Genomic DNA, 27,695 nt, shown 5'->3' on the forward strand with positions numbered 1-27,695 from the left:
CACAAGTAACAGAAATAAGCACAAATGTTAGAGCATGTCAGAACACCTCCAGGACTCAGAAAACCCCTCAGATCCCAGAAGGTTAAGTGTGAAAGGGGAGAGCCCTTGGAGGAACTCCAGCACTGATGCCACTGGGCAGTTAACTAGGTCCAGCAGATGTTCTCTGCACCATAAAGTGAACACATTCCACTTTAAATGACGTAACTTTTCCACGTGGAAGGAGCTCTAGAGTTTAAGATGGTCTCAACAACCTCGCTTGAGAGACCAGCACTTACGAGTTGGTCCCCCTCAGGGGCCAGACCCATAGCTTCCACAGCTCCGGCCGAGGGTGATGTATTGAGCCCTCGGCCTGAAATAGAAGGTCTCTCCTGATTGGAATCTGCCATGGAGGGCCTGCTAGAAGCACTACTATGTCTGAAAACCAAACTCGGGCCAGCCAGTACGGAACCTCTCTAGAACCCTGCGAGCAGAGCGATCAGGCAAAATGCGTACAAACGCCGCCTCGGCCAGAGGAGCTGGATGCATGAGGGAAAATTAATATTATACCATTACAAATATTATTAATATTGCCATTAATATTACAGACGTCCTGTGGTAAAATTACATTATTTCATCTAACCTTGTAATGTCAAATTTCCTTCGGGACAATAAAATCTATCCTATCCATTCACATATATATATATACACACATATATATATATATATATATATATATATATATATATATATATATATATATATATATATATATATATATATATACAGGTGCTGGTCATAAAACAAAAAGTTTATTTATTTCAAGAATTCAAATTAACAGGTGAAACTAATATATTATATAGACTCATTACATGCAAAGTGAGATATTTCAAGCCTGTGTTATAATTTTGATGTTTATGGCTTACAGCTTATGAAACCCACAAAATAAAAAATCCCAGAAAATTTGAATATTACATGAAATCACACAGTAATACCATGGTCATTGAACCAGGTTTTGGTTCGTTTGGCAGTGTGGGCAGGTGCAAATCCTGCTGTAAAATGAAGGAAGCATGAAGTGCTCTTAAAATGTCCTGGTAGACAGCTGCGTTGACTCTGGATTTAATAAAGCACAGTGGACCAAAGTCCTCTTTTTGGGGAGCCATGTCATCGGCTGCAGTTGGTCCACTGTGCTGTCCACTCAACGCAGCCGTCTAGGACATTTTCAGAGCACTTCATGCTTCCTTCAGCAGACAAGCTTTATGATGCTGACTTCATTTTCCAGCAGGATTTGCACCTGCCCACACTGCCAAAAGAACCAAAACCTGGTTCAATGACCATGGTATTACTGCGTAATTACTGTGTGATTTCATGTAATATTCAAATTTTCTGAGATTTTGATTCCGTGGGTTTCATAAGCTGTAAGTCATAATCATCAAAATTATAAACTCACTGTATAATATATTAGTTTCAACTGTTAAGTTGAATTCTTGAAATAAATAAACTTTTTGATGATATTCTAATTTTATGACCAGCATCTGTATATATATATATATATATATATATATATATATATATATATATAGTCATTCTATCACATGCCTCAAATTACAAAAATCAACATCAAAGTTCAACAATCAACATCAACAACAAACGAAGATTCTACATTTTTCAGAATTCATAACAATTCTACAGAAATACAATATTACATACTAAAGAGTTACATAGTTAATAAATTGCAATGCATTAATGTGTTAACTTTTCCAGCCCTAAAAATAATATACAATATGTATTATAATAATATGTTGCACTACTTTTTCCCCAGGGAAAAATGGCATGACCTCAAGTGCTGAGCATGAACACACGACACAACAGCCACAGACATCACACCACAAAATGTTTCTGTTAAAGACAGAGCAACCATACACGGAAGAAGAGAAAGTTCTTGAGCCAGCCAGTTGCAGTCCAGCATGAACCACTAACAGCAATCAAAAGTTTGTTAGGATTTAATCCAAGAATGTAATTTTAATGTATGTATGTTTTCAGAGACCAGGAAAAAAACATATACAATAATGTGCTAAAAAGCCACACAAAAATTTACATTTATTGATTTTACCTCTTACAAAATCAACACTATAAGAATACAAATAGGGGATCCCTTACAGTATGTAGTCTAAGCAACAACAACAAAAACATTACATAAACATTAAAGACCCACACATCCTTTGTATAGTCCCATCACTGTCCCATTCAATTACGTTTTACAGAATCAGCACATGCAACCAGTACCTTATACTGTATTTAACAGACACTCAGAAATAAAGATAAGACATGACACAACAACACAAGTAGAATTACACTTTTTGCCACTCATTTGACAAAAAGGAAAAAAATATATACACCAGTATATTTCAGTATAGACCACTGGGACAAATAAAAGACAACCAAAAAATCAGTTAAAGACACCATGAAATTGATGTTTTTGGTGCTTTTATTATTAGTATGTTAGCCTTAAGCTTAACCATAAACTGGTTTGCTCAAAAACAATGACAACACTATCGTTTAGAAGATATATGAACAACAAATTTACAGTTTCTCTTAACCAGCAATACAGATCGACAATTTTAATGACATCATTCTGCACTTCAACTTGTCATCGGATTTTTTTGTCCAATCAAATGGTCTCAAGAATCTGAAGCCTCCCGTCCCCTGCATTACAAAAGACACTAAAGCTGCTTATGAAATCTGTCACATTTACTACGTATATGTGGTCTGGCTATCACCAGACCAAGCTCAATCTTTTAAGATTGATCATTAGTCTGGGGAGTCTGCTATGTATTTTCTACTGCGCAAGAGATCAACGGGCATAGTTCAAATGACTCTGTACGCAATTGGATAGTCCTTAAACCAATCAGACGTGACAAAAACCAACCAACAAACGTGTCGGTTTGTAGCATTGATCAGAGGTTTGCAGAAGCAGCAATGGCATCAAGCGATTTTTACAGGTTGTGCAAAAAAAAAAAACATGAAAGTGAGTGGTATTTACACCCACTCAAGCGATTTGTTTGCTAAACTAAAGAACCCATTGAACATTGTCGAGAGGTTAAAAGGAATTGGATTCGTCGCTTCTCTATCGTCATCGTGTTAAACCTGCCAATAGCGCGCCAGGTGGATAAGCCAGTTTGTGATTGATTCTTGCAAATTTGTAAAATTCGAAATCAAATCGCCGGCAGATCAGGCTGGGTTTACCCAGTCTATGTACTATTATTTAGTGACTGAGCCCACTCAGTGTGCAGGTCATATGCAAGAGTTGGTGCAGACCACGAAACGTATCTGAATCATTTGAATTCTACACAGAGTGCTGTATTTTATTATGGAGGAGAATATGAATTAGACAGCCATTACAAACAGCACTAATGAGCAGATTAAACAACACTGGTGCCACTCACCAGCCTGAATTTTAAGATTTTCAAACTGCACATCATAACTACTAAAGATTATCACCATTTTGCTGTAATATCAGTTCAATATTAAATACGACTTAATAGTTAATACAATTGTGGCTGTTACAAGTTGTCAAATGCGGATTTGCTAGTCTGTAATGCAAACGAAATGCTACTGGCTTTTTAAAAAAAGGGACAAGCTCTTATGCCTCGCCCAGACTTCTTGTTTTAATCGGAAATACGCCAATGCAATATTCTTTTAATTTGCCCCCTTTCTCTATTTTTTTTTGGTAAATAAAACAAAGATTATTGGAGTACGTTAAAAAAGAAAATACTATTTCAGTCTTTCTACTTAAAAATGTCTTACTTGCTTACTTGCCATTTCTCTGTAATTATTTATGAAAGTTGCTAGCATTTTCTGAGTGAAACCTGTTTCAAAGTAAATCCTGCACATCCTATTTTTAAGTGCATTGTTCATACCCAAATATGTAATACGCAAATTCTGAGGAGACTCAAGTCATTTGACCAAATTACAGTCTTCCATGCTGTATTGTGCTGAGATATAGTGTGATTATGGTTAATGAGCAACATGTTGGATTCAGCATCAAGTAATGCAAAAGATTTCAGTTCATTTACATTTATGCATTTGGCAGACGCTTTTATCCAAAGCGATTTACATTGTATTTCAAGCTACACATTTACATACTTATCAATTCTTGCTTTCCCTGGGAATCGAACCCATGACCCTGGCGTTACTGTTTGAGCTACAGGAAGGATGTCAACACCACTTTAACTTTAACCATGTTTCAAAGACAAAAGAAGTAATTATGAAACTATAAAAATTATATACTTACGTCCTACTTTAATTGTTCAAAAAAACATTCTAAAGTTCTGAAATTCTTAAATACGAATTGCGTTTAAGAAAAATGTAAACTATAAATTTCCATTTAATTGCGATTAATATGTCCAAAAACATAACATTCAGTTTGCATTTAAGTATATCCTTTTAAAGTATATCATTTCTGTCTCAAGTACTCTTTTTAAAAGTATTCTAAAGTGTACTTCTTTTTCACAAGGGTATATGAGCCTTGATCTCATGTGGCACAATTTTTCAAATTTGTCAAAAGTATCTTTTCTTTCATTAGGGTTTTTTAAGTGTACCAATAACTTAATCCGCAAATGTTACTGAAATTTGGTACAAAATGTATGAAATGTTGGCATATTATTGATGCCCTTAATGTAAATGCATTGACTTTCCTCACAAACAGGTCACTGCAGTGATGGGGGAACCATTTAACTTCTCAGCCAGAGCTAGCTATCAATTATTTACAGTCACCTGTTTAAAATTTAAAGTGCCACACATTAACGTTCCCAGCACCTACACTTTCACCCTGACCATCCTCCAATGATCCGCCACCCCTCCCCATCCTAGAAACGGCCAATGATAATGAGTTGCTTTCGCCAGTGAACTGAAGATGTTAAATCAAGCCAGGTCAGAGGAGATGGCAGGCGTCACGGTAAGGGCACAGGCCAGGCATGTCCGATTACGTTTCGGTCTTAATTGGTAGCACAAGCAAAAACAATAAATTCAGCAACAATGTTGTAGCACATTGTGTAGAGCGCTGGTATTTTGGGAAACAGAAACCTAGAGGTGGACAGAACCATATTATTATTATTATTTTTAAGAAACTTTTACTTCACTTCATTCCAATGCATAATATCATACTTTTTACTCCACTACATTTAATAAAAAAGATTTTGTTCCTAGTTATTTACTGAAAACTGAAATAATCGCCACCCGCTCTGTGACTTGAGTGGTGTCCGATTCTTGAAGTGATGCTGCGAAAAGCAAATTACTAATGCCGAATTATATGCCCATCCAAAAAAAAATCCAAATTAACCCCTTATATTGGCATCAGCCACAGCCATTACATATTTAAAACAGTAATATCCTATACTAAACCTAAACTAATCTTGACAAACTATATATAATTTGAAGGCTTACAATCTCTAGTTTAAATTTTCAAAATAAATTACAGAGAAGTCGTAATGTATCAACTTGCAACAATAATATTGTCATACTCCTAAATTCAGACCTTTATTTTGAAATAGTGACTGATGAACATGAAAAATCTTTTTTTTTCATGCCAAGAGTTCAAAAGATAGCATCCATTCAATTCTTTTAGAAAAAAATAGTCTGAAAATCTATAAAATAGTCTGAAAATCTATAAAAAAATAATAGATTCACCATTTGTGATGTGGCAGCGAGCTACAGCGAGCTATAATGCACATACGTGTGCTTTTTGTGTTTCTTAGAGGTTGAATTCATTTCAAAATCTGCCAAACTTCCAATACTACTTCTGAATAGGATGTCTACTTGATAAATTGTATGAAAATTGTAAAAATAATGGTTCAGATCAATCAAACAACATATGGAAATGGAGGCACCTTTATATAGGCAGTAATGTCAACTAGTGAAAAAGTTTGGTACTGCGCCCAAACAAAATCTTACTGAAAGCTTATTTTTTTTGAGATATCAACCTAAAATTTGAAACACAACTTGTTCAGATTTTTGGCTTTGATTTTTTTTGTCCGCCAGGTTTTGAAAATATATATTTTATATAAAATATGAATAATTAAATGTTTAAGATTGTACATTTTCATAAACTCAAACTTCTATAACTTTTTTTCTGTTTAACTTTCTTAATTTATTCCACTTCTACAAAAATGGCAAATGTCTTCTTTAAAACGAGACCAATCTTAAATCTATATTCCAAAGCATTCTTGAATTACAACCATTTAAGTTCGGAATGTGCATTTTCATGTCTATTAAAAAAAGGGGGTGCCGCTTAAGGGGTTAATGCCCATGTGTCTTCCCCACCACCATAGCAATTTCAAATGATTAAACTTGTATGTTTGCACTCATTACACAAATTTAGTTTTTCCTCATTTCTACTATGTTATATTGAATTATTTTCACTTGTTTGCACACTTGAATTATAGGTGTCAGTAGAGTAGTATCAGTGCATGACACGTAAAAAATTAAATGTTTTATTTAGTGTGTAAACAAGTGCATAATCGTCCTTGACTGAGCTGTAACCAATTTAAGCTCTATCTATGTGTCTAATAGTATACCCCCACACATATTTTGCGCAGTAGGATGGAGTGTATAAAATTTCAAAACAAATCAACTTTCATCAATCAGTACATTTTTACTTTTTCACCCACGTAAAATTGAAAAGGAGTACTTAATACTTCTACTGGTATAATATTGTATTGGGGTATCTGTACGGCCTACTTGATTTGTATCCACCACTGCAAACGTTTCCACATATTACATTTTTATTTGAAAATTGGAGGGGAATACTTCCAGCTTTACATTTTACTCCATTTTAAACTATCACTTTAAATTTTTGTCTGTTTCTGTTTTTTATTATATTTTTAACGTGTCATTTACTGTACATACTATATGTTTGTTTTTAATGACATATTTGTGAATAAATGAAATGGTCCAATTCATAGAACAAACAAATTCTTTAATTTCCTCAAGCAAAAAAAATCAATAATTTATGCAGCATTTAAGCTGTGGTACCTCTCATAATCACTTAGATGAAAAGCCCTGTTGTATTACTAAATCTCTCCTCACGCATTACCATAAAAAACAGCAATTTTTGCTTACATTACAGACTATACAGCAGTTTTCATGTTTTCACGGTGAGAGAAAATGATCAGTTGCTTCATGTCCTAAACAGACATTACAAGTGACATTACTGTAATTAAAAGTAAAACCAATCAATTTCCAATATAGATCCTGGTTTATGTAAGCACAAAGCCTCTTGATCAACATCTTTTTTTAAATTCCAACACAAAACCCATGCTCAAACTGTCTGACTAACCTGGAGCATTACTGGACCTAAAGCAAGCTCAGGAAATGTTAGAAAAGATAAGATGACTCCACTAGACTAATCCATTCTGGTGGCAGAGAGAGAGAGAAGAGAGAGAGAGAGAGAGAGAGAGAGAGAGAGAGAGAGAGAGAGAGAGAGAGAGAGAGAGAGAGAGAGAGAGAGAGAGAGAGAGAGAGAGAGAGAGAGAGAGAGAGAGAGAGAGAGAGAGAGAGAGAGCAGTGACACAGGGTAATCCTCCGGGGTCTTGCATTAGCGTGCTAAATTAAAGGCGGCATTAGATTAAATTGGCTCTCCGATTTCAGGGGTGTAAGTAAAATTCTAATTTGCATTTTCCACTGCCGCTTAAGATATAATTAGTTCAGGGTGATTCCCAGGTGCAAAACACTGACAGCAACATCCAGCTGCTTACTGGGAGTTTATCATTTGTTAGCAGCAAAAGGTGCAATCAGCTGGGTCTACATATGCGTGTTTGTGGGTTGTGTATCTGTTCGTATAGGCTTATTGGGAGCAAGTCAATTATAAAAATAAATAAAAAAAGAGTGCATCTTAGTCTGAATGTGTCTGCAGACGCTTGTGTAAAGACACATGGTTCTCCTATACTTGTCATTACACATGTTTGCTCAATATAAATTAATGAAGGAACTGTGTGTGGGCAGAGGATGCAAATCAGTCTTACAGCAAACTCTGATCATACCTCGCACATATACAAAAATACAAATGAATGCAACAACAAAGAGTCTATAAAGACCCATCACGGACGAAAAAAACATTAGCATTATAAATAAATGTGATCAGGTTTCTCTGAATTGAATACAGTAAAACATAATAATATGAAGTATTATTACAATTTAAAATAACTGTTTTTTATGTGAAAATATTATGTAATTTATTCCTGTGATGGCAAAGCTGAATTTTCAACAGTCATTACTCATCTTCAGTGTCCCATGATTGATGAAAACAGTTGTCCTAATTTAACAAAAAAATATTTCTTTATAAGAATGTAAAAGTCTTGACTATCGTTTTTGATCAAATGATTAGCATTGTAAGGATTTACTTAAAATATTAACATATATACAGTTAATATAGTTTTTGTCTTTGTCTTCCACAGCTCCCCAATCTATGGTCACTGAACATGATATCTACACCTCCGTACCCTTCTAGATCTAGATAGATTCATCTCTGTATCAGTCCATACACCGAAAGTAACATGTTCATTAAAACTTCAACCAAGGAAGTTTGTGCTAAATAACTCAAAACTGTATTCTACAGGACATGTTTTCCACAACCCAGAATCCCATTTAAAAAAAATCCAAACTTCCAATCCATAATCTCTTAATTTCTTAATTTAAGACATACAGTATGAATACACTTAAGGTGAAGTCTGTTACCTCTGTTCCATAAGAGGCACCTAATGGAAAATTTAAAAAAAAGTCTGCCACTGGTCAGCCAGACTGGACAGGATATTTAAATATATTTACTTGGACAGGATATTTAAAGACTGAATATTTTTTAAAGTGTCACAGAGGAGCACTGATTAAAATTCTAATGGGAAATCAAACTGTGAATGGTTTACATCCCTCCATATTAATCGAGAAATCTACACACTTCACCTTTCACACGACAACTACATCAACAATGCCTAGTTTGTGATTAGCAACTTGGCCTGTACATTCATGGTAAAGTAATGAGAAGAAAGTAGAACAACATATACTACTTTATCCTAGCTGTTACCAAACACATGTAACAAACTGTATTCACATGCAACCTTAACCTGCACACACGTCAACACATTTAAGAAACCTGTATTAAAAAATCTTTCCATGCACTTAATTAGCAGGTGGAAAAATTTCTTTAGGAAGTACTTCTATGTGAATATATGCTTAGGTGCTGTTTACACCTGGTTTTTACATTCCTCTCAAATGCATTTCCTGCAACCACTTGTGATTGTATTTCATTGAATAGAAGGTTACTGAATGTTGGCATCAGACATGCAGTACAAGTCAATGTGTAATTTTTAATCCTTTGTTTTGGTGCATTGATTGCATATTAGGTGAGTAGGCAGTCATTCGCTGTTGTCCGATTAGCATTAGGACACATTAGTCTTTACACTACAAATATATGTTCCTTTATGTGTCCCTATGTGTAATTGTGTAAGATCAGATAATGGTGCATTGTAACCTGTTTACACTTGTGTTTTGCACTGTCCACATCACCTCACACAAGACGGATGTTCATGCCATGTGTAAACAGAGCCTTCGTTTGCTGAACTAAATTCTTTCAAGAAATATATCCTCTATTTGTCCACTCTCATGCAAACATACACACACCAATACACCCACATTTGTATTTTTAAGGTATTTGTTGGACTGTTATATTTGTATTTTACTTGGACCAAAATTATGGATAAATCACTGCCTGTAAGCCCTTGAAAATAGAACATTTTAGAGAACTCGCATGTCAGAAATAATAAAAAGTGGTTAATCCGTTTAATGGTTTTTGCTATTTTCTTTTCAGTGTGGACATCAAGGACATCAGGAAGAGAATCTAGACTTTCCACATCCCAAGTGTGATAGAAGAACAGCAGCAGGAATTTTCCTATTGCTCTCATTGTGGGGGAGATCGACTAGCCTCGTCAGGAGACAGTTTCTATAATTGGTTAAAATGACCAAGTGCAGAGAAGGATGGCTCTCTGCTGAAAACCATTTCCCAGCTCAGCTTGGAGCAGAGCCAAGCCCTGGGTTGTTCGGATGCGTTCCAGCCCCAGCCTGACTGGCAGCAATTAGGGGTGTCTGAGCCAAGCTCAGCTTGCGCTCCGCACAAACACCCCTAATTACTGCCAATTAGGCTAGGCGGGTAGGCAGATTTGAGAAGCCGGGGGGATGTTCAGGCATGGGTGGGCATGGAAACAATTTTCAAGGGCTTAGAAACGTGACTAGAAGGAAAGGTTAATGCTTTTGAGTGCACGGAGGGAGGGAGGGGGAGTGTGGTGTCTGAGCCGTCGTCTCACCTCTAGTGATGAGCCTGGCTTCTTTTTTAGCTCGTCGCATTTCCGAAACTTGCAGATCTGGTGGCCCGTCTTACGGTTCCGACAACTGCTGCACACTCCACAGTTGATTAGCCTCCTGCAGGGCGCGCAGACCCCACACCTTTTCCTTTTCTTTTTTGCTGGGTTTCCGCTGGATGCAGAGGAATTATTCTGTGGGCAGTCTGCCAGATTGGCAATTTGAAACGCACTGTCTGTAACGGCTGCTGAGGCTGCGGGGGAGTGAAGGGCTGTCATGACGATGACCCCGGGAGGTAATGAGATGCCCCCTAAAGCCGGAATAGCGGAAAAAGTTCCAACACGTTCCGGGAGATTCATTATCTCTGCTTCAGCAGCACCGCATTTCAGCTTGTTCATGCATTCTCCTGCTAAAGGTCTGCAGTGTTCAGGGGATAAGCTAGAGAGGAAATTATTATTTGCCATTTGCAGCGTCTCTGGCGGCACGCCAGGTTTCCCCGGCCTTTGGGAGTCATTTCTATGCATGCTGGTCCTATTAGGGTTTATTGCTGCTGATTTCCTTCCCCAGAGCATGCTGTTATCACAGTTCCAAGGGGACACACCGATTCTGGCACTGGGAAAAATTGGTGTCGTTATGCGGGCAATCTTAGCAGTCTGTGGAAATGCCCCATTAGTTTTGTAAAAGTTTGCAAACGACCTGTACCTTTCCATTTCGGCATTGTAATCCAACAGCTGGCTTAATCCACCGTCCTGAAGATTATCCTTTTGCAAGAGTGACACGTCTGTTCTTTGGCCGCTTTCAATGCAAAGTGCGTTGTTAAGATTAGACATGACTGCTAAGTTTCAAGCGCTCACAATAAATATTTGGGGGAGGGTAGCAGTTGGTTTTTGTCAAGGTGAAGCTTGTTAGACACAAGACGTTACCATCCTGGTTTATCCTCTCCACTAAAACAAGAGAACAAAATTACGGATACAAGTGACAAACATTTACTGGTCATCATCTGGCACTTCCAAATTACTCAAATCTAGTGAAAGCTTTTCACACATCAAAATTGTGAATTACTGATTGCTTTAGTCATAAAATTGGGATTCTAATCTTGTGACTTACCATTGTAGCTATGAAACTTTAATGTTGCATAACAACATAAAACAGACATTTGCATATGTGAAAATAATATGATTAGTACAGTAAATTTACAGTAATTTTAGAATAAGACCACTACAAATAAGTAGTATCATAATAGAAAAAAATAACATTCATGCACATTTTACGGAATTTTTAATAATATTAAATTTAAATTTAATTTAATTAATTCAATAATATCTCGCATATAAGCAGCCTCAAACTATAGAAGTCTCGTATTTTCACAAAATCATATGATCATGCATCAAGCAAGTTTTTTATAAAAATATGTAGAAAAATGAATCACATTGTCAAGATTCACCCAATGATACAAAAAATGCTTTGTTGGGCTCTCTCCAAACAAGTCTGAAGGACTGAGACCTTGACAACTGTAGTGTGTGGGATCCATTTCCGATCTCCCAGTCTGGCTGGGTTTTGTTGCCACAGATAAAAGCCCATTAGACACATATTCCTCTTCTTGCATTACCTTTCTCTAGACTCTCTCACTGACTGCCATACTACACTGCAAGAAGACTACAGCAATTCAAAGCACTGTGAATATCTGAATCTAAATGTAATGGTGCATTTCCACCTGAGAGACAATACTGGAAACCCATCTAAGACCCTGCCATTAATCATTTGAGACCTCACATGAAGCAAGTAATGTTTCTTTATTAAGTTTGTTAAAGAGGCTCATGCTCCTTTATAACTTCCTTATTAAAGGCAAAAAGAACAAAACTGAGTAACAATATGACTTTACACTTGCAAGCGTAATAAGTTTGATCTGTTCTGAGAAACAATCCACACTGTATTGATGATGCAAATTATTTGTTTACTATTATTATCATCGCTTGTTTTAATTAAAAGGGGCTTTTAAAACGTCGATGTTCAAACTGTAAACAAAGTTCAGAGAATACGAAATATCCGATAGGCTACTCAGAGGAGACAGAAAGAGGTCGAGAGTAGACAACTGTGCCTTCGATTACAGCCCGAGACACATATCAAATTGCATAATGGGATTTAATCACTCTGGTGCCTACGAAACCACCCGAAATAAATAATAAAACAGTGGACATTCAGAAAGCATGCGCCACTATCGCTAAGCCAGAAAAAAATGAAAGAGCATCACCTACCAGACAATCCAGACACTAGAGCAGCACATTACTGCGATGAATACACAATAAACACGCGCCGAGTGATCACTACATAAACACCATCTTTACGCACAAAACGCCATTGTTCATGCGAAGAAAAGTAGAAGGAAAGGTATATGTTTATGATGGCGTCCGGGTTGAGGCTGTTGTCCGTGGAGCGATGACTGGAGGTGAGGTGTCTCCTGTCGCTGTGTGTGGCTGATTGGTGCTGAGGTGAGGAGGATGGGGATGTGGACACCAACTGATCATTGGCTGGAAATTACTATAGAAACACCAGGAGCTCTGGGGAGGGGGATGCTCATCAATCGCCACCGGGAAACAGCGTGCTTTCTCTTTGCTATCTGTTTGGTAACTCTTTACATTACAGTCTCAGAGATTACATGTAATGAATTACAATATTAAGTGTGTTTAAAAGCAGTTACACAAAATATTTTCATATTAGCTTTAGACACCCTGGTCCATAACACTGTCAAAAAGTCAGTCAGCTCAATAGGTTGTGTGACATAACAATTAGCCGAAGTATACACCAGTTAAAACGAAATGTTAGCCTGGTAAACTAATGTGCTCAGTGTGGCAAAAACAGTGTTTTTTCATGCATCTATAAATTTTGAGGTTTGGGGCTTTTTGGCATTTCAAAAAAGTGTTTTTTAGACTAGTGGACATGAAAACATCCAAAATACACTGGTAACTGTATCTTTTAGAGCACTTTATCTATTTGCGTCTGTAGATTTCAATTACACTATATATTTAAAGGCCGTTTTCTCAAAATTAGTTTTTCCTCCTACATTGAGCCAGAAATATCCACTTCAACACTTACATGCACAAAACTTTACAGTTTTATTCTTATCTATATTCTGAAGGTTTTTACTGGGGGGTTTGTTCATATATCATTTTTTTTTTTTTTTTTTTGGCTGTTTGACAGTATTTTCTGATTTGTGTAGTGTTAAAAAGAGATATCCAAAATCCCCTCTGTACTAATATGTATTAATATTCACTCCAAAAAGTGAAACAATAATTTTAAATCTGACTTCATCCAATGTTCAGATTTTTGTTCTAGAAATGTATGGACATTAGTGCATGTTTAATTAGATAACGCCTAATTTGCATATTTAAAAATTTTTTTTTTTTTTTTTTTTGCAATTATTAATGTAATTAACCAACTGGTGAAGTAGTGATATTTATTAGTTTTGTGGGTTTTTTTTACCCTATTCACCTGGGGTTGTCACAGTCACCCGTTAGTCACCGTCTGCACTACATGTCCCATCATCCTCCCCGGCTCACACCTGCACTCAGTCCATCTTACCTGCATCTGCCAGCTATTATCAGTTCATCATCTGTTTCTGTGTCTAGTTTATCATCATCTGTGTCACCTGGTTTCTGCTAATCTGGGTTCATCAGTTTTTGTATTTAGTTCCTTTCAGTTCAGCCAGTCTTCGTTCGTTTTTAGTTCTATTTAGTGTGTGTGTTCGTCCTGCGTGTCTGTACCTGTTGGAATTGTATTATAAGTAAAAGTTTGTATTGGAGCCTTTTGACTCATCGTCTTCATCTGCCTACACCAAACCAGACAGTGACAGCGGTGTCTCACCTTAATTTAAATGTTTTTGTCAAAAAGAAAGAAAAAAAAAAATTGTCAAATATAATTTTACTGTCATTGATTAATGTGTGTTTAAAACAAAAATACTGGAGTGGGGCTCTATTTTGTGTTCTCATAATGTCCCAACCAACAATAATCAATGTGTTGACACCTACTGTACCTCTTAATTTTGTTAGAAGCATTGGCTGTGGATTTGTACATCTTTGTTTTGCAATGTTAACCAAAATAAATGCTATTTAATATTTGTGCTAGTTTAATATGCATTTTGAGCATACATTTCATATAACTGCACTCGCATTACTGAATATGTATTAACATGCCTGTACTAAAAGCTCAACAGTATAAGTTCCAGAAGAAAGAATGCATTTATTAATTTAAAAGGTAAACCATTTAAAAGCTCTTGGTGAATTCTTGGTGACAAACTACACTTCCTAAAATCCTGAAGCACAATCCACCAATCAGAGAAGTCCTGTTACCATAGAACAGTGTACCCCCAGTGGCATAGTAGGTGTCCCGTTCATTTCCCATTGATATTCCAGATATTGATGAAATGATGAAAAAATTATGAAAACACTTGCGATCACATTTAATAATAAACACACAAAAAAATGATCAAAATAGGCACCCTACAAACAAGAATACTTCAAGTTCATTTTAATGTTCAACTATATTTTTTAAGTATACATACATTATGTAGTAAGTATACTAATGTCAATATGTACTAGTAGTAAACTTGTAAGTGTACTATTTTAATACTGCTTGGGAGTAAATTGGCCCACTTTTAAAAGTATAAGTTTAAGTGTAAGTGTAAGTGTAACAGCAGTAGTAAACTTTAAGTGCGCAACCAGTTCATAATTACGTTTCTCATTTGTACTGCAAGGGAACTTATGGGTATACTAGTAGTTTAAAAAATAATTCAGGGGCTTAGTAAATATCACAGAAATAATTAACTGTATTAACTTAATAAAATCTCTGAATATCATTTACTTAATGGTTTGAGTTGTTTTCACTAAAATAATTTGGTATTTGACTAAAATTATTTATTTTAAATAAACTTATTCGTGAAATTTCTATCAAAATATTTGAGAATGGAGAATTAAACACACACTTTAAGTATACTATCTACAAGTATTGCCCATCTGCTTTTCTGTAGTATGCATTATTAGTATGGTGTTTACTAAGTTTGATAATATCATTTATTTATTTTAATATCAGTCTAATGCATTAAGCCATGTAGCGTTTCAGATCGTCCCAGAGGACGCGGGTTTCGTGACATCATCGCGTACAATAGAAGTCCCATTTTATTGGCTAGGCGCCAACCAATAAAACGGCTCATTTGAACACCCCCGCTCCCACACCCCTTTCTCTCTTGCCGCCTCTGAGTTGCAAGTGCACAAGTCAGTTCCCTTTCGAACGGTCATTTCGTATTGCGTAGCTATACACAGTGGGGAAACTCATTTCCTCAGATTTATTGAAGCTTAAACTGTAAAGCGCATTGCAGCTGCACAGCTAGACAGTGAGAGACTGGCTCAGTCATTGGCTGTGCTGCAGCAACTGCACATCCAATGCCGAAGACATACGTCAGAGCCCGCCATCAGGGCGTGGCAGAGCCATTATAGCAGATTTACTCAACTTCAGCGACAAACTCCGTCTCTGTGTCCTCTGGATAAATTTGAAGCTTCGCCGTCGAATCAAGCCCTTTTCTGCTAGAACGAGCCATTTTACAACGGACCGCGCTCTTCTCTTCGAAGTTGCTTTCCCCTGTCGCCGTTCTCCTGTAGCCATCCGGCGGTCATCACATATCCTTTGCAAACTAAACTGTTACGTTATACAGTTTTCAGAGAGGCGAACGAGCGTTGTTCCAAATGCCTCGTTCCGCTTGCACCACGTGCGGATCCCATCTGCACGAGGACGACGGGCACTCGGAGTGCGTTTCTTGCCTGGGGCCTACCCATGCCGAAGCCGCGCTCTCTGCTGCCGGCTGCGCTCTCTGCGAGAGCATGCCTGTGTCGCTGCTGCGGTCGCGGCTAGCCCTCGCAAAAAATGGCGACGCCGCACCCCCCACTTTTCCGTTTCCTGCGCTGCTTCTGCTCTTCTGCATGGAGATTAGTGAGCCCATGCCGGCTACGTCCCCGCGTGCCTCGCTTTCTCCGGCCCTGACACCTTCACCCGTCCTGTTCTCACAGACGGACCAGAGTCCCCCCACCCACGTGGCGGGCCTGGTTTCGTTTGGTGCATCGGATGACGAACACGATGACAGCCTCTCCATCGTGGCTTCTGAAGAGGACTCGCCGGGCTCTGCCAACCCCCACCTGTCCCAGTCGAGCGCTAGCATCCCAGCTAGCACGAACTCGGATGTGGAGATGCTCAGGATCCTGGTCTCCACGATTGGTCTCTAAACCCTCAGACAGTTCGTCTGATTTGGAGTGTGTTCGGTGAGGCCAAAGTAGACCTTTTTGCCTCAAGAAACAACTTTCACTGCGCTGTGTTCTTTTCGAAGGACAGGGATGCGCTGGCCCATGTGTGGCCCAGCTGCCCTCTGTATGCGTTTCCCCCGTTTCCATGATCCCCCAGGTCAACAAACGGGTGAGAGATTGGATGTCCAGTCCTCCTAGTGGCACCTCCCTGAAAACCTCTCTTTGGTTCCCAGAGCTGGTTCAGATGGTGGATGAAGTCCCATGGCCTGTCCCTCTGAGGAAAGATCTCCTCACACAGGCGAACGGGACGATCTGGCACCCTCGTCCCGACTTATGGGCCCGACATGTGTGGCTCATCAACGGGTACCTCGGGACCTCCACGAGAAGGGGTCAAAAGTGGTCAGTGTTCTCTAGCTGGTGCTCGGATAGACACTTTGAACCTCAGTCATGCGAGGTATCAGTGATACTATCTTTCCTTCAAGAGCTGCTGGACAGGGGTCGTTCCCCGTCCACGCTCAAAGTATATGTGGCAGCCATAGCAGTTCATCATGCTCCGGTGGTTGGCCAATCACTGGGAAGGAATGACTTGGTTGTGCGGTTTCTGAAGGGAGCTAGGAGTCCTCCCAGACCTGCCTCTGTACCGCTGTGGGACCTCTCCATGGTCCTTAGGGCCCTGAAGGGTCCGTCATTTGAACCACTTCAGTCGGTTGACCTCAAACCGCTTTCGCTAAAGACCGCTCTCCTGTTGGCACTGGCGTCTATTAAGTGAGTGGGTTTGCAGAGGCGCTCTCTGTGAGCCCCTCTTGTTTGGAGTTTGGTATAGGTGACTCTAAAGTCACTCTGAAACCCAAACATGGCTATGTGCCCAATGTGCTCTCTACACCGTTTAGTGCACAAGTGATTTCATTGTTGACTCTTCCCCCTTCTGATGGGGATGTGGAAGTCAATTTACTCTGTCCTGTCAGGGCTCTGAAGTTCTATTTGGAGCGCTCCGCGTCCTATAGGCAGTCAGAACAGCTCTTTGTCTGCTTCGGTGGCCGGTCCAAGGGGGCTCCTGTCATGAAGCAGAGACTGTCCAAATGGATAGTGGGTGCCATATCATTGGCATATGCCTCTGTGGGCAGGGTTGCCCTATAGGCACTAGAGCCCATTCCGATAGAGGTATGGCCTCGTCATGGGCATGGTCCTGTGGGTTTCCCATTCAGGACATTTGTGCGGCGGCCGGTTGGTCTTCGCCCTCCACTTTTGTGAGGTTTTACAACTTGGAGGTTCCTTCCCTGCAGGCGAATGTCCTTTCTGTATGATTAAGACTTGACTAGTCTGGTCTTGTCCATATATTTAAGTCACTGTTCATAAGCACACTATCTCTTACCATGAACCAGCCTTGGCTGTTTTGGTCCCTGCATACATGTATTAGAACCCCGAGGGTTCTAGTCTATTGATGAGTTATTGGGGGTATGAGATGGTGGCATTATTATATATCTGATTTAGACCCGACGGTGTCTGGTCTTATCAGTATATTATGCATATATATACTTATATATGGTATTCTGGCTTGCTTCGTGGACTCAGGGGTCCTGAATTTCATATTCGACCAGTTACTTATGGTGCGGCGTTTTACATTGTGTCCCCACTGCGTATAGCTACGCGAAAGGGAACTACTCGGTTACTAACGTAACTTCAGTTCCCTGAGATAGGGAATGAGTATTGCGTAGCCTGCCGCACTATAGTAACATGGCAAGTTTGTCGCTTCAGTTGATTAAAACCTGCCATAATGGCGAATTCGGGCTCATTTTATAGGCTCTGGCACGCCCTGATGGCGAGCTGGATGTGGCGCCTTCGCTTCGAATGAGCGAGTCACTCACTGTCTAGCTGTGCAGCTGCAATGCACTTTACATTTTAAGCTCCAATAAATCTGAGGAAATTAGTTTCCCCACTGCGTATAACTACAAAATACTCATTCCCTATCTCAGCGAACTGAGGTTACGTCAGTAACCGAGTAGTTTTGCACCTAATATATCGCGAAAAGAGTAGCAAAAGTCAAGGCGCGAAATGTGAAATTGTAGTGATAGATTTGAGAAGTTGCAAGTGACTAATTGAGGTTGTACTGCGAATGTGAATGTAAGATTAAATGCAAATATATTTTACAATTTTGTGACTGTTATTGTATTTTTGTGAATGGCATTTTACACATTTGTGACTACTTGTCTGCAGCCAGCTTCAAATTCAGATTACAGGTTTGTGTGACTATTTGTCTGCGAGTGCAAATTTTAACATTCAACTTCAGATTTTTATTTTACAGGTTTTCACATCAGAGCTGTGAGTGTAAATGTTCGCGTACAAGTATGAATATTTATTGTTCATACTTGAATTACTGTTTCAGGCACCAAACGTGCCTGTCTGGTGGTTATATGGAATACTATTTTACAAAGGTTTAGATGAAAAAAAAAAAACTTCATATTACCCATAAATATTGTTTTTTAAATGTTTAAATGTTAAATTATTTCTTCTAAATTTTATTTGTTAATGTACCAGATGCAGTTACTCATATTTATTTATTATTTTTTACTTGCATTTACTCAATTCATACTGTATATTTCATTGATTTCACAGCTTTAAAATGTACCAAAAAAATTTGAGTGTAAAAATGTTTCACAAAAAACATTTAGTAAATCATAGTTAAACTTTTTAGAGTGTAGGCCTACTTGTAGAAAAAAATTTGTTTATGAAAGTAGTACACAACGTGTACACGTTGATGTACACTCTCAGTAAACTACTAGTTTAGTAGTTTTATACTACAAGTTTTCTTTAAGTGAACTAAACATTATACTTATTTTACTATTTATATATTATGTTTGCACTTGCAGTAGGCCTACCTTTAACTGTACTTTAATTTTAAAAACATTTTATTAGCTTCATGCATCCTTTTTTTATCAACACTTGAATGTTAGTAAGTTTCATAAATAAAGGCAACATTTTAAACAAAACCTGTTGAGAAAATCTCATTTTTGTCAAAGACTACATCTTGATCAGATTCAGAACGATGATCAAAACACAGATGGAGCAAATCGAGTCCAACAACCCCAAAGCTTCACAGTTGTTTTCTCTTCATGTGTTACGCTTCATTTCATTTGGAAACATTAAGCAGTTTTGATTTACATGCTGTTTGATGATCACGTTATTTTACATTTAAGTGAGCAATCTTCTATCAATTGTTTCAGCCTCTTCTCCTGTGTTTTGATCCGGAGATTCTGTACTAGAAGATGTGTCATAGCGCCCCCTATAGTATAACATTGATAGCTGGAAAATTCAGTCAATGGTGGGGAAAGAGTAAAGTAGAATTAAAGTAAATTCTTGTGTACACTACCAGTGGACTAGCCTACACAAAAATTCAGATATGCAGAATTAGAAACATATATGTTTTATATCAATATTGTAATCAATATTTTCAAACCCTGTAAAGTAAAAATTAAGTATGTGTTCTGAGTTTGTCACACCACAGAAAATGTGTTATTAGCCACCCATCCAAATTTGAATTAAAAAAAAGCCGCCAAGTAAATAAAATATGCTATCAAAATCTTGGAAAAAATGGGCTTTATGCACAGCTGCACTACTTCCTGAACTTCAGGCAGCTCCTTTGTTTCCTGTCTTCCATTATTGGACAAACTGATTAATCCAGGTGTGCCTGACCAATAACAATAATCAGACCTGGATTAATCAGTTTGTCCAATAATGGCAGACAGTAGTTCAGGAGCTGCCTGAAGTTCAGGAAGTGGTGCAGCTGTGCATAAAGCCAATTAGCAGTATTCTCTGCTCTTAAACGCTGGGGGTGTGTCTGCTGGCTGCACTGAAACCACGCCTGCGGGAAAGGAGGATGAAGGCAGAGGCGGGAGATAGTCGGTTCGGACCTATTTACCAGTAACAGCGGATCATTATCAGTGAATCCAGGTTTTCTCAGACGAAAGTTTAACTATCTTGTGTAAAATGATCACTACAGAGGCGGGTGTTGGTGGCTCTCCATCGTTTTAGCCGCACCCAAAAAATCCTGAACACAGCAGCGGTTTCTCCACAATTTAGTACTGCACAGTTCACAGTCTTTGTAATGTGTTTTAGCAATACATTTCTAAAATCTATAATGTGTTTAGTTTTTTTTTTTGTTAGAATTGCCTTTATGGGGAACTTTAAGTATATCTTGATCAAAAGATTGAGTAGGCCTACAAGTACAGGCCAAATAAACTTGGACGTTTCTCTCAGTATGAGTCAAGTACCCTTAAGTGTAATTTTAAGTATATTTCTGAAAAGGACATAAAGTATTTTGATACAATATAGGAAATTAACCATTCAAATACATATAAAACACAAGAAAAAACACACACACACACACACACGTTGGGTTTTCATGTTTTATGGGGACATTCCATAGACATAATGTTTTTTTATGTTGTACAAACTGTATATGTTATCCCTATACACTAACCTATCCCAAAACCCACTCATAACAGAAAACATTCTGCTATTTTGGATTTTCACAAAAAGATCATTATGTATGATTTATAAGCTTGTTTCCTCATGGGAACCAAAACAATTTACTAGTATTAGCCTACTATACTTGTGCATGGGGACATTTGGTGCCCATAATGTAGGGGATGCCAGGGCCACACACATACTTACTGTTTAAATGCCCTTTTAAGGAACTTGCAGCCTCCCTGCCAACATGCTCAGCTGACACAATTTACACTACTACCATTCAAATGTTTGGGGTCAGTAAGATTTTCCATTCTTCTTTGCAGAACTTCTCAAGCTCCATCAGGTTGGATGGGGACAGTCAGTGCACAGCCATTTTCAGATCTCTCCAGTGATGTTCAATCGGATTCAAGTCTAGGCTCTAGCTGGGCTACTCAAGGACATTCACAGAGTTGTCCTGTAGCCACTCCTTTGTTATCTTGTTCTTAGGGTTGTTGTCCTGTTGGAAGGCAAGGCAACACACTTTATTTCTGGAGCAAATTGAAAACAGCCACTGCTGGAAGATGAACTGTCGCCCCAGTCTGAGGTCCAGCGTGCTCTGGAGTAGGTTTTCATCAAGGAGGTCCCTGTACAATGCTGCATTCATCTTTCCCTAAGTCCTGAAAAGTCTCTTCACTGTAGGGATGGTATTGGCCAGGTGATGAGCAGTGCCTGGTTTCCTCCAGACATTATACTTGCCATTCAGGCCAAAGAGTTAAAGGTAGGGTTGGTAATCCTGTTCAGAAACATTTTTTATTATACTGGGTGAAATGGTCCTTCCATTCTGATAGTAGTCAATACATTATGTGTTCAGAAAAAGGAATGAAACAAATCTGACCTCTGTAGCAGCTGTAGGACAGTAAAAACTCTGACCAATCACTGCCATTCGGTGCGAATGTAAAGAACCAATCAGATGCCTTCATGTCTCGTGCCCGAGCACCACTGCGTGCACAGCAGTGATGCGCGGGTCAATGTATAAACAACCCGCACCCGACCGACGTTTTCAACTAACCGGCCCGCAACTCGGACCGCAAAAAAAGGTAAGAAAATATTGTACCTGACCCGCGTTTTTTAAAGTAGCAATAGTAAATGCTCATCGCGTCATGGGCCATAGACGGAGGAACTAGGGGTGCGCATTTTTCAGAATGCTGTATGATATAGCCTAGTGTTTTGTAATAAAGGCTTGATTTATTCATTTATTTCGTTTCATTTTCTTAACAATTAAGATGCTGCATGTGTTTATCCAGTCTAATCGACGTGCGTCTTTCCCCGGACTTTCCCAACAAAAATCCCGCCCCCTCTCAGCAAATAGGCTACATAAAACTGACATTACTGAGCTATATGCGTTTAAAAGTAGCCTATTAAAATGGCACAATGGCATTGCTCAGTTCAACGCGTTGGGAAATCGGGCATTTTGTCCCGCGTCAGCTTTTATTCAAAAGTTAATAACGCGTTCAACATTCAAAAGGTAAATAAGGATTTCCCACTGTCATCTGCAGACTGAGCTCGTGCGTCATCCTCGCGCATTCAGCCAATAAAGTGTAGACCTATGTATTTCATAGAACATTGTGTCTAGTACTATATAAATTACAAAGGTAAACGACCCGACCGACCGCGACCCGAATATCATTAAAAATATTTTTGGATGACTCGTAACCGCGGGCGCAGGCACCCGCTCATTTTGGATCAACCCGCGCATCAGTGGTAGGTATGCAGCTGACTCCAAATGTGGATGCGCGTTCATGTTTGTGGGGGGGGCGTAGCTTTGGACGGAGCACTGACAGGAGGGGGCGGAGCTTAGAAGAGGTGCCACTTTCAAATCTGGCTAGCTCTCCAACATTACCTACTCTAGCTTTAATCTTTGTTTCATCAGACCAGAGAATTTAGTTTCCCATGGTCTGGGAGTCCTTCAGGTGCCTTTAGGAAACTCCAGGCTTTTACGGAGGGCGAGGAGGAGGAGTGGCTTCTGTCTGGCCACTCTACCATACAGGCCTGATTGGTAGAGTGCTGCAGAGATGTTTTTTCTTCTGTCAGAGTGACCATCGGGTTCTTGGTCACCTCCCTGACTAAGGCCCTTCTCCCCCGATCGCTCAGTTTGGCCTGGCGGCCAGCTCTAGGAAGAGTCCTGGTGGTTCCAAACGTCTTCCATTTACGGATGATGGAGGCCTCTGTGCTCATTGGGACCTTCAATGCTGCATACATTTTTCTGTACTCTTCCTCAGATCTGTGCCTCGATGCAATCCTGTCTCGGAAGTCTACAGACAATTCCTTGGACTTCATGGCTTGGTTTGTGCATGCACTTCTTCTTCCTTTTCTTCTTCTTCTTCTTCAGGTTTTAATGGTAGCTTGCATCCCTAGTGTTGCATTACTGCCATCTTCTGGTTCTAATTATTTCCCATATACTTTAGTCATCATATTCTTGTCATTAGTCCCATTTTGGTCAGAAAACAAATCAAATATTTAATTCCTTGTTCACTCCTACTGCAGTCCATTATACTCTTTACTCCATGTTCTATTAGTCCTATTTTGTCCATGTCTTTTATCATATCTATCCTCTGTAATTCATATTTTAAGCAATTAATAAGCACATGTTCTACAGTCTCAGGTATTTAGCACTGATCACAAAACCCAGTTAGACGTTGCCCCATTATATGAAGAGTGTTATTTAATTAATGCCCTGTTCTTAATCTGGTTACAATAGTTTCTTCTCTCCTGTTTCCTGTCTTATTTTCCACAGTGCCAACTCTTTTTCAATTGAGTATTAATGTCTTCCTTTTAATTCTTGGTCCCACCTTTGTTGCCATTTTTTAGAAATTTCACCCCATACTATACTCTTTCCTTCTGATCTTGAAAGGCTGATGACTGCTTCTATACTCACTTTTTGCAGAGCTTCCTTAACTATTTTGTGTACATTTTCATTTCCTATAATACCCATTTGTGCTGGGACCCACATAAAAATAATGTCATCACCTTTATTTTTTATTTTTGAATAGATAACCATAATATTATAAAAAACCTCCTGATGATTCTTAACCATACCGGTCATACCGAGACTCTGCAGTACAGAGACAGAGTCGCTGCACTGACATGCACTGTTAACCGTGGGACCTTATATAAACAGGTGTGTGCCTTTCCAAATCATGTCCAGTCAACTGAATTTACCATAGGTGGACTCCAATCAAGTTGTAGAAACATCTCAAGGATGATCAGTGGAAACAGGATGCACCTGAGCTCAATTTTGGGTGTCATAACAAAGGCTGTGAATACTTCTGGACAGTTTCGTTTTTTATTTGTAAAAAAAATTTGCACAGATTTCAAACAAACTTCATTCATGTTGTTATTATGGAGTATTGTTTGTAGAATTTTGAGGAAAATAAGGAATAAACAACAAACAGCAAAATGTGGAAAGAGTTAAGCGCTGTGAATACTTTTCGGATGCACTGTATGTATCACAGTTTTTATGAAAATACTGTTTTCACAACTGTTTTTAACTGATAATAATAATAAATGTTTTCGGGCATATTATCAGCATATTAGAATGATTTCTGAAGGATCATGTGACTCTGAAGACTGGAGTAATGGCTGCTGAAAAAATCTGCGTTTCCATCACAGGAATAAATTACATTTTAAAATATTTTTGTAGCGTAGGTGAGCATAAGAGACTTTCAAAAACATAAACCAAATCTTATCAACCTCTCACATTTTTTAAATGGCAGTGTTGTATATATGGTGTTAACTAAAAGGTCTTACATCATATTTTTAAGACCACAGTTTTTTTTATTAGGATGGGTTTGGAGTTACATTATTTTAGCTCTTTAGGCTCAAGGTAAGCAAGCTTAACTACTAGCTCAGTATTAAGTCAGCTATCAAAACAGGTGCCAAAGTGTAGTATCATGTAAAAAAAAAAAAAGTCTAGGCAAAATTTCATTTATTATGACTGAACCAAGCTAACTACATTAGATTACAACAACAAATTTGTTTTTGAGAGTCAGATCAGATGGATAGAAATAGATGTATGTAGAAATAGCTCTTATAATAACAATTGCACACTATCTCTTTTCATTGTGCTGGTGAGGTGAGCTCTTTTAGATAGATGCTTTCACTGCCACTTCGCCGTTTTAGACCATTATGCATGGACACATCTGTGTCACTCCAAACCTCCCTTACCACAGGCACATTTTATCTTATGAGCGTCCCCTTAATCCTCCTGGGAAATCTGCAGAGATGGTCCTAACTGTCAGCAGACAGAGACGAGAAATCGAGAGTATTTGTAGAATGGAATGGGCCAAACATGGCAGCCACGTGATTGGCTCTGTGCCTGTCTCTTCCTACAGGTGTGTGTGTGTGGTCCTGGTAAACCATATCATCTAATCACGTTCTCTGGGGTATATAACCCAGCCAACATTTGTATGTGGGGCCCATATAGGTATGAAATGGGCTGAAAATGGGCCACATATAGGATTGTCCGCGAGTTCCATAATGGCCCCATGTTAATTGCCCACATGGATTTCATGCAGGATTGCACTTGCTTCTAGGTGGGACCCAGGTGGGCAACATGCATAAGACCCATCTCTGTCCCAGCTTTAAGCAACTTCTTAGCTTACCTTCTTCCGATGACGTAACTCAAGCTCCTCCCCTTCTCCACCTTAGTCCGACATTCATTGTTCTATGTATTCTCAAGGGGGGTGGGGGGATCTAAAAGCTCATTCTACATTTAAAAACAAACTTTACCCATCGACAGCACGCCAAACCCATTTTCCTATACATTTTTGCCCTATTATTATATGGTCAAGCGAACTCATGAAATGAGAACAATGAGTGCCTCAAGAAACTATGGAGGCCTGTTTTATGCCACATAAGAAAATAGTGCATGCTTTAATAATGAGTTAAGTTAAAATTATGGCAAAAAGTGGAAATTATGAGATTTTTTTTGTAAGTTGACTTAGTATGTCATAATAAAGATGTTCTCTTACGAGAGTACTCTCGTGTTGCGTAAGCTAGCTTACGCTATGGGAAAATCCCTTTTCTCGAGAATACTGAAGCCAAATATTATCCTTAATTTTGTATTATTTTTAAACGGATATTGCTGCAGCAAGCAGACCTAGGTGAGGCAGCTCGCGCGCCTATTGGCTGCTCTGAGGCAACTTTCTGCAACCTATCGACAGGCTGCCCGTGACGTAAGCACCAATGAGGGCGCTGGCGTCACGACCCGCCAGAATGGGCGTGGCTTATGCCTTTATAAGCCAGATCCCGATAGGATGCACTTTGATTTTTAATCTCTTCAGCGAAGTGTTCACTTCACATCACTGGATCTTGCCGTTGAAAAGGTACTGCAGCGGGACGAGCCATCTGCATCGCAGAGCCAAGTGTCTGAGGAAGCCAGCCATCTTCTCGCCGCCTTCAGCCGCCGTTCCTGCTGTGCTATCTGGCGCCCATATCCTTTAAACTCTTGCTCCGTGTGTGTTGTTCGCTGCCGCGACACTCACGTTTTCTTCTTAAAAGAGCCGAGGCGTTGTTTCAAATGCCTCGTGTTTCCAAATTTGTTTCCAAATTCTACAAGGGCTCTTGTAGAGCCCTTCTCCGCGACTGGCACATCATGTGTGCTTCCTGCCTGGGACCACGCGGGCCGCGCGCTTTCCCAGGGTGGCTGCCGGGAATGCGATACCATGACTATGTCAACCCTGCGGGCTCGATTAGCCATCTTCGATGTGGACTCCGCGCTTCTGCCTCCCTCTGGCATAGAGCGAGTCGGGTTTCTACAGCCGGTACTTCCCAGTACCCAAGAAGGATGGCGGTCTCAGACCCATCCTGGACCTCAGGCCTTGAACAATGCTCTTATGAAGCGAGCGTTCAGAATGCTCACGACCAGACAAATCCTCGCGCAAATTCGCCCGAGGGATTGGTTTATTTCAGTGGATCTGGAGGATGCATATTTTCAGATACAAATAGCGCCCCGTCACAGGTCTTTCTTGAGATTCGCCTTCGAGGGCCTCTTTCAGGCATGCAAAGTGATGGACCCCAGGTTCATAAAGAACTATCTGGCGAGTCTTCACTCCGCACCCCGCAAGTGAGCTGACTGGTCTTCTTAAGAGTCATTTCTGTGAATAAATACAAAAATGTATCTCTCTACAGACCTTGTTCCCTGTATCGAGCCATGGGGTCATGTCAATGCAATAGGTAAGGCCAAATTCGGGGCCCTGAAGTTCCCCTTTATGTGGCTAGAACGATAGGAAGAAGCACCAGCTGTAGGGGCTTCTCTTGTGATTTAAATTGTGTTAGCCCTTGGGCTCTTTGCCACCTCAGGGTAGAGTAGTTGGTCTCTCTCTCAAATAGGATTTTTGACTTGAGTTTGACTGACGCAAGAGCTTCAGATAGATCTTATGTCCGGCCCATGGGTCCGTTTGACTTCTTTCCTGAGCACATCGCCCCCTTGAGCTCTGTTTCGATTTTCAGTGGGCTGAGCGATTCTGCAGCCCCTTGTATGAAATAATAATAACAATTTTTCTAGTAAGACTGTGGCTCCTTAGAGCCCTCAGGTAGATCTATGCTTGCAGGCTGGCCCTCACCAGGGCCTCTGTAGCT

At 39.4% G+C, this 27,695-nt stretch overlaps 1 protein-coding gene across 1 annotated transcript in view; it reads right to left on the reverse strand.

Moving 5' to 3' along the window:
* The window catches only part of cxxc4 (CXXC finger 4), a 35,064-nt gene extending 22,075 nt beyond the window's left edge, over positions 1–12,989 (reverse strand). The window contains exons 1-2 of the mRNA XM_079616104.1: positions 12,579–12,989; positions 10,329–11,267 (exon numbers count right to left, since the gene is read on the reverse strand). Coding sequence (XP_079472230.1) covers positions 10,329–11,153 — 825 coding nt within the window. The 5' untranslated portion in view covers positions 11,154–11,267; positions 12,579–12,989. The remainder of the gene's footprint in view (positions 1–10,328; positions 11,268–12,578) is intronic.
* Between the last annotated feature and the right edge of the window lie 14,706 nt (positions 12,990–27,695).

This window comes from Phoxinus phoxinus (genome assembly GCF_949152265.1).
Source record: "Phoxinus phoxinus genome assembly, chromosome: 6".
Taxonomy (NCBI): Eukaryota; Metazoa; Chordata; class Actinopteri; order Cypriniformes; family Leuciscidae; genus Phoxinus; species Phoxinus phoxinus.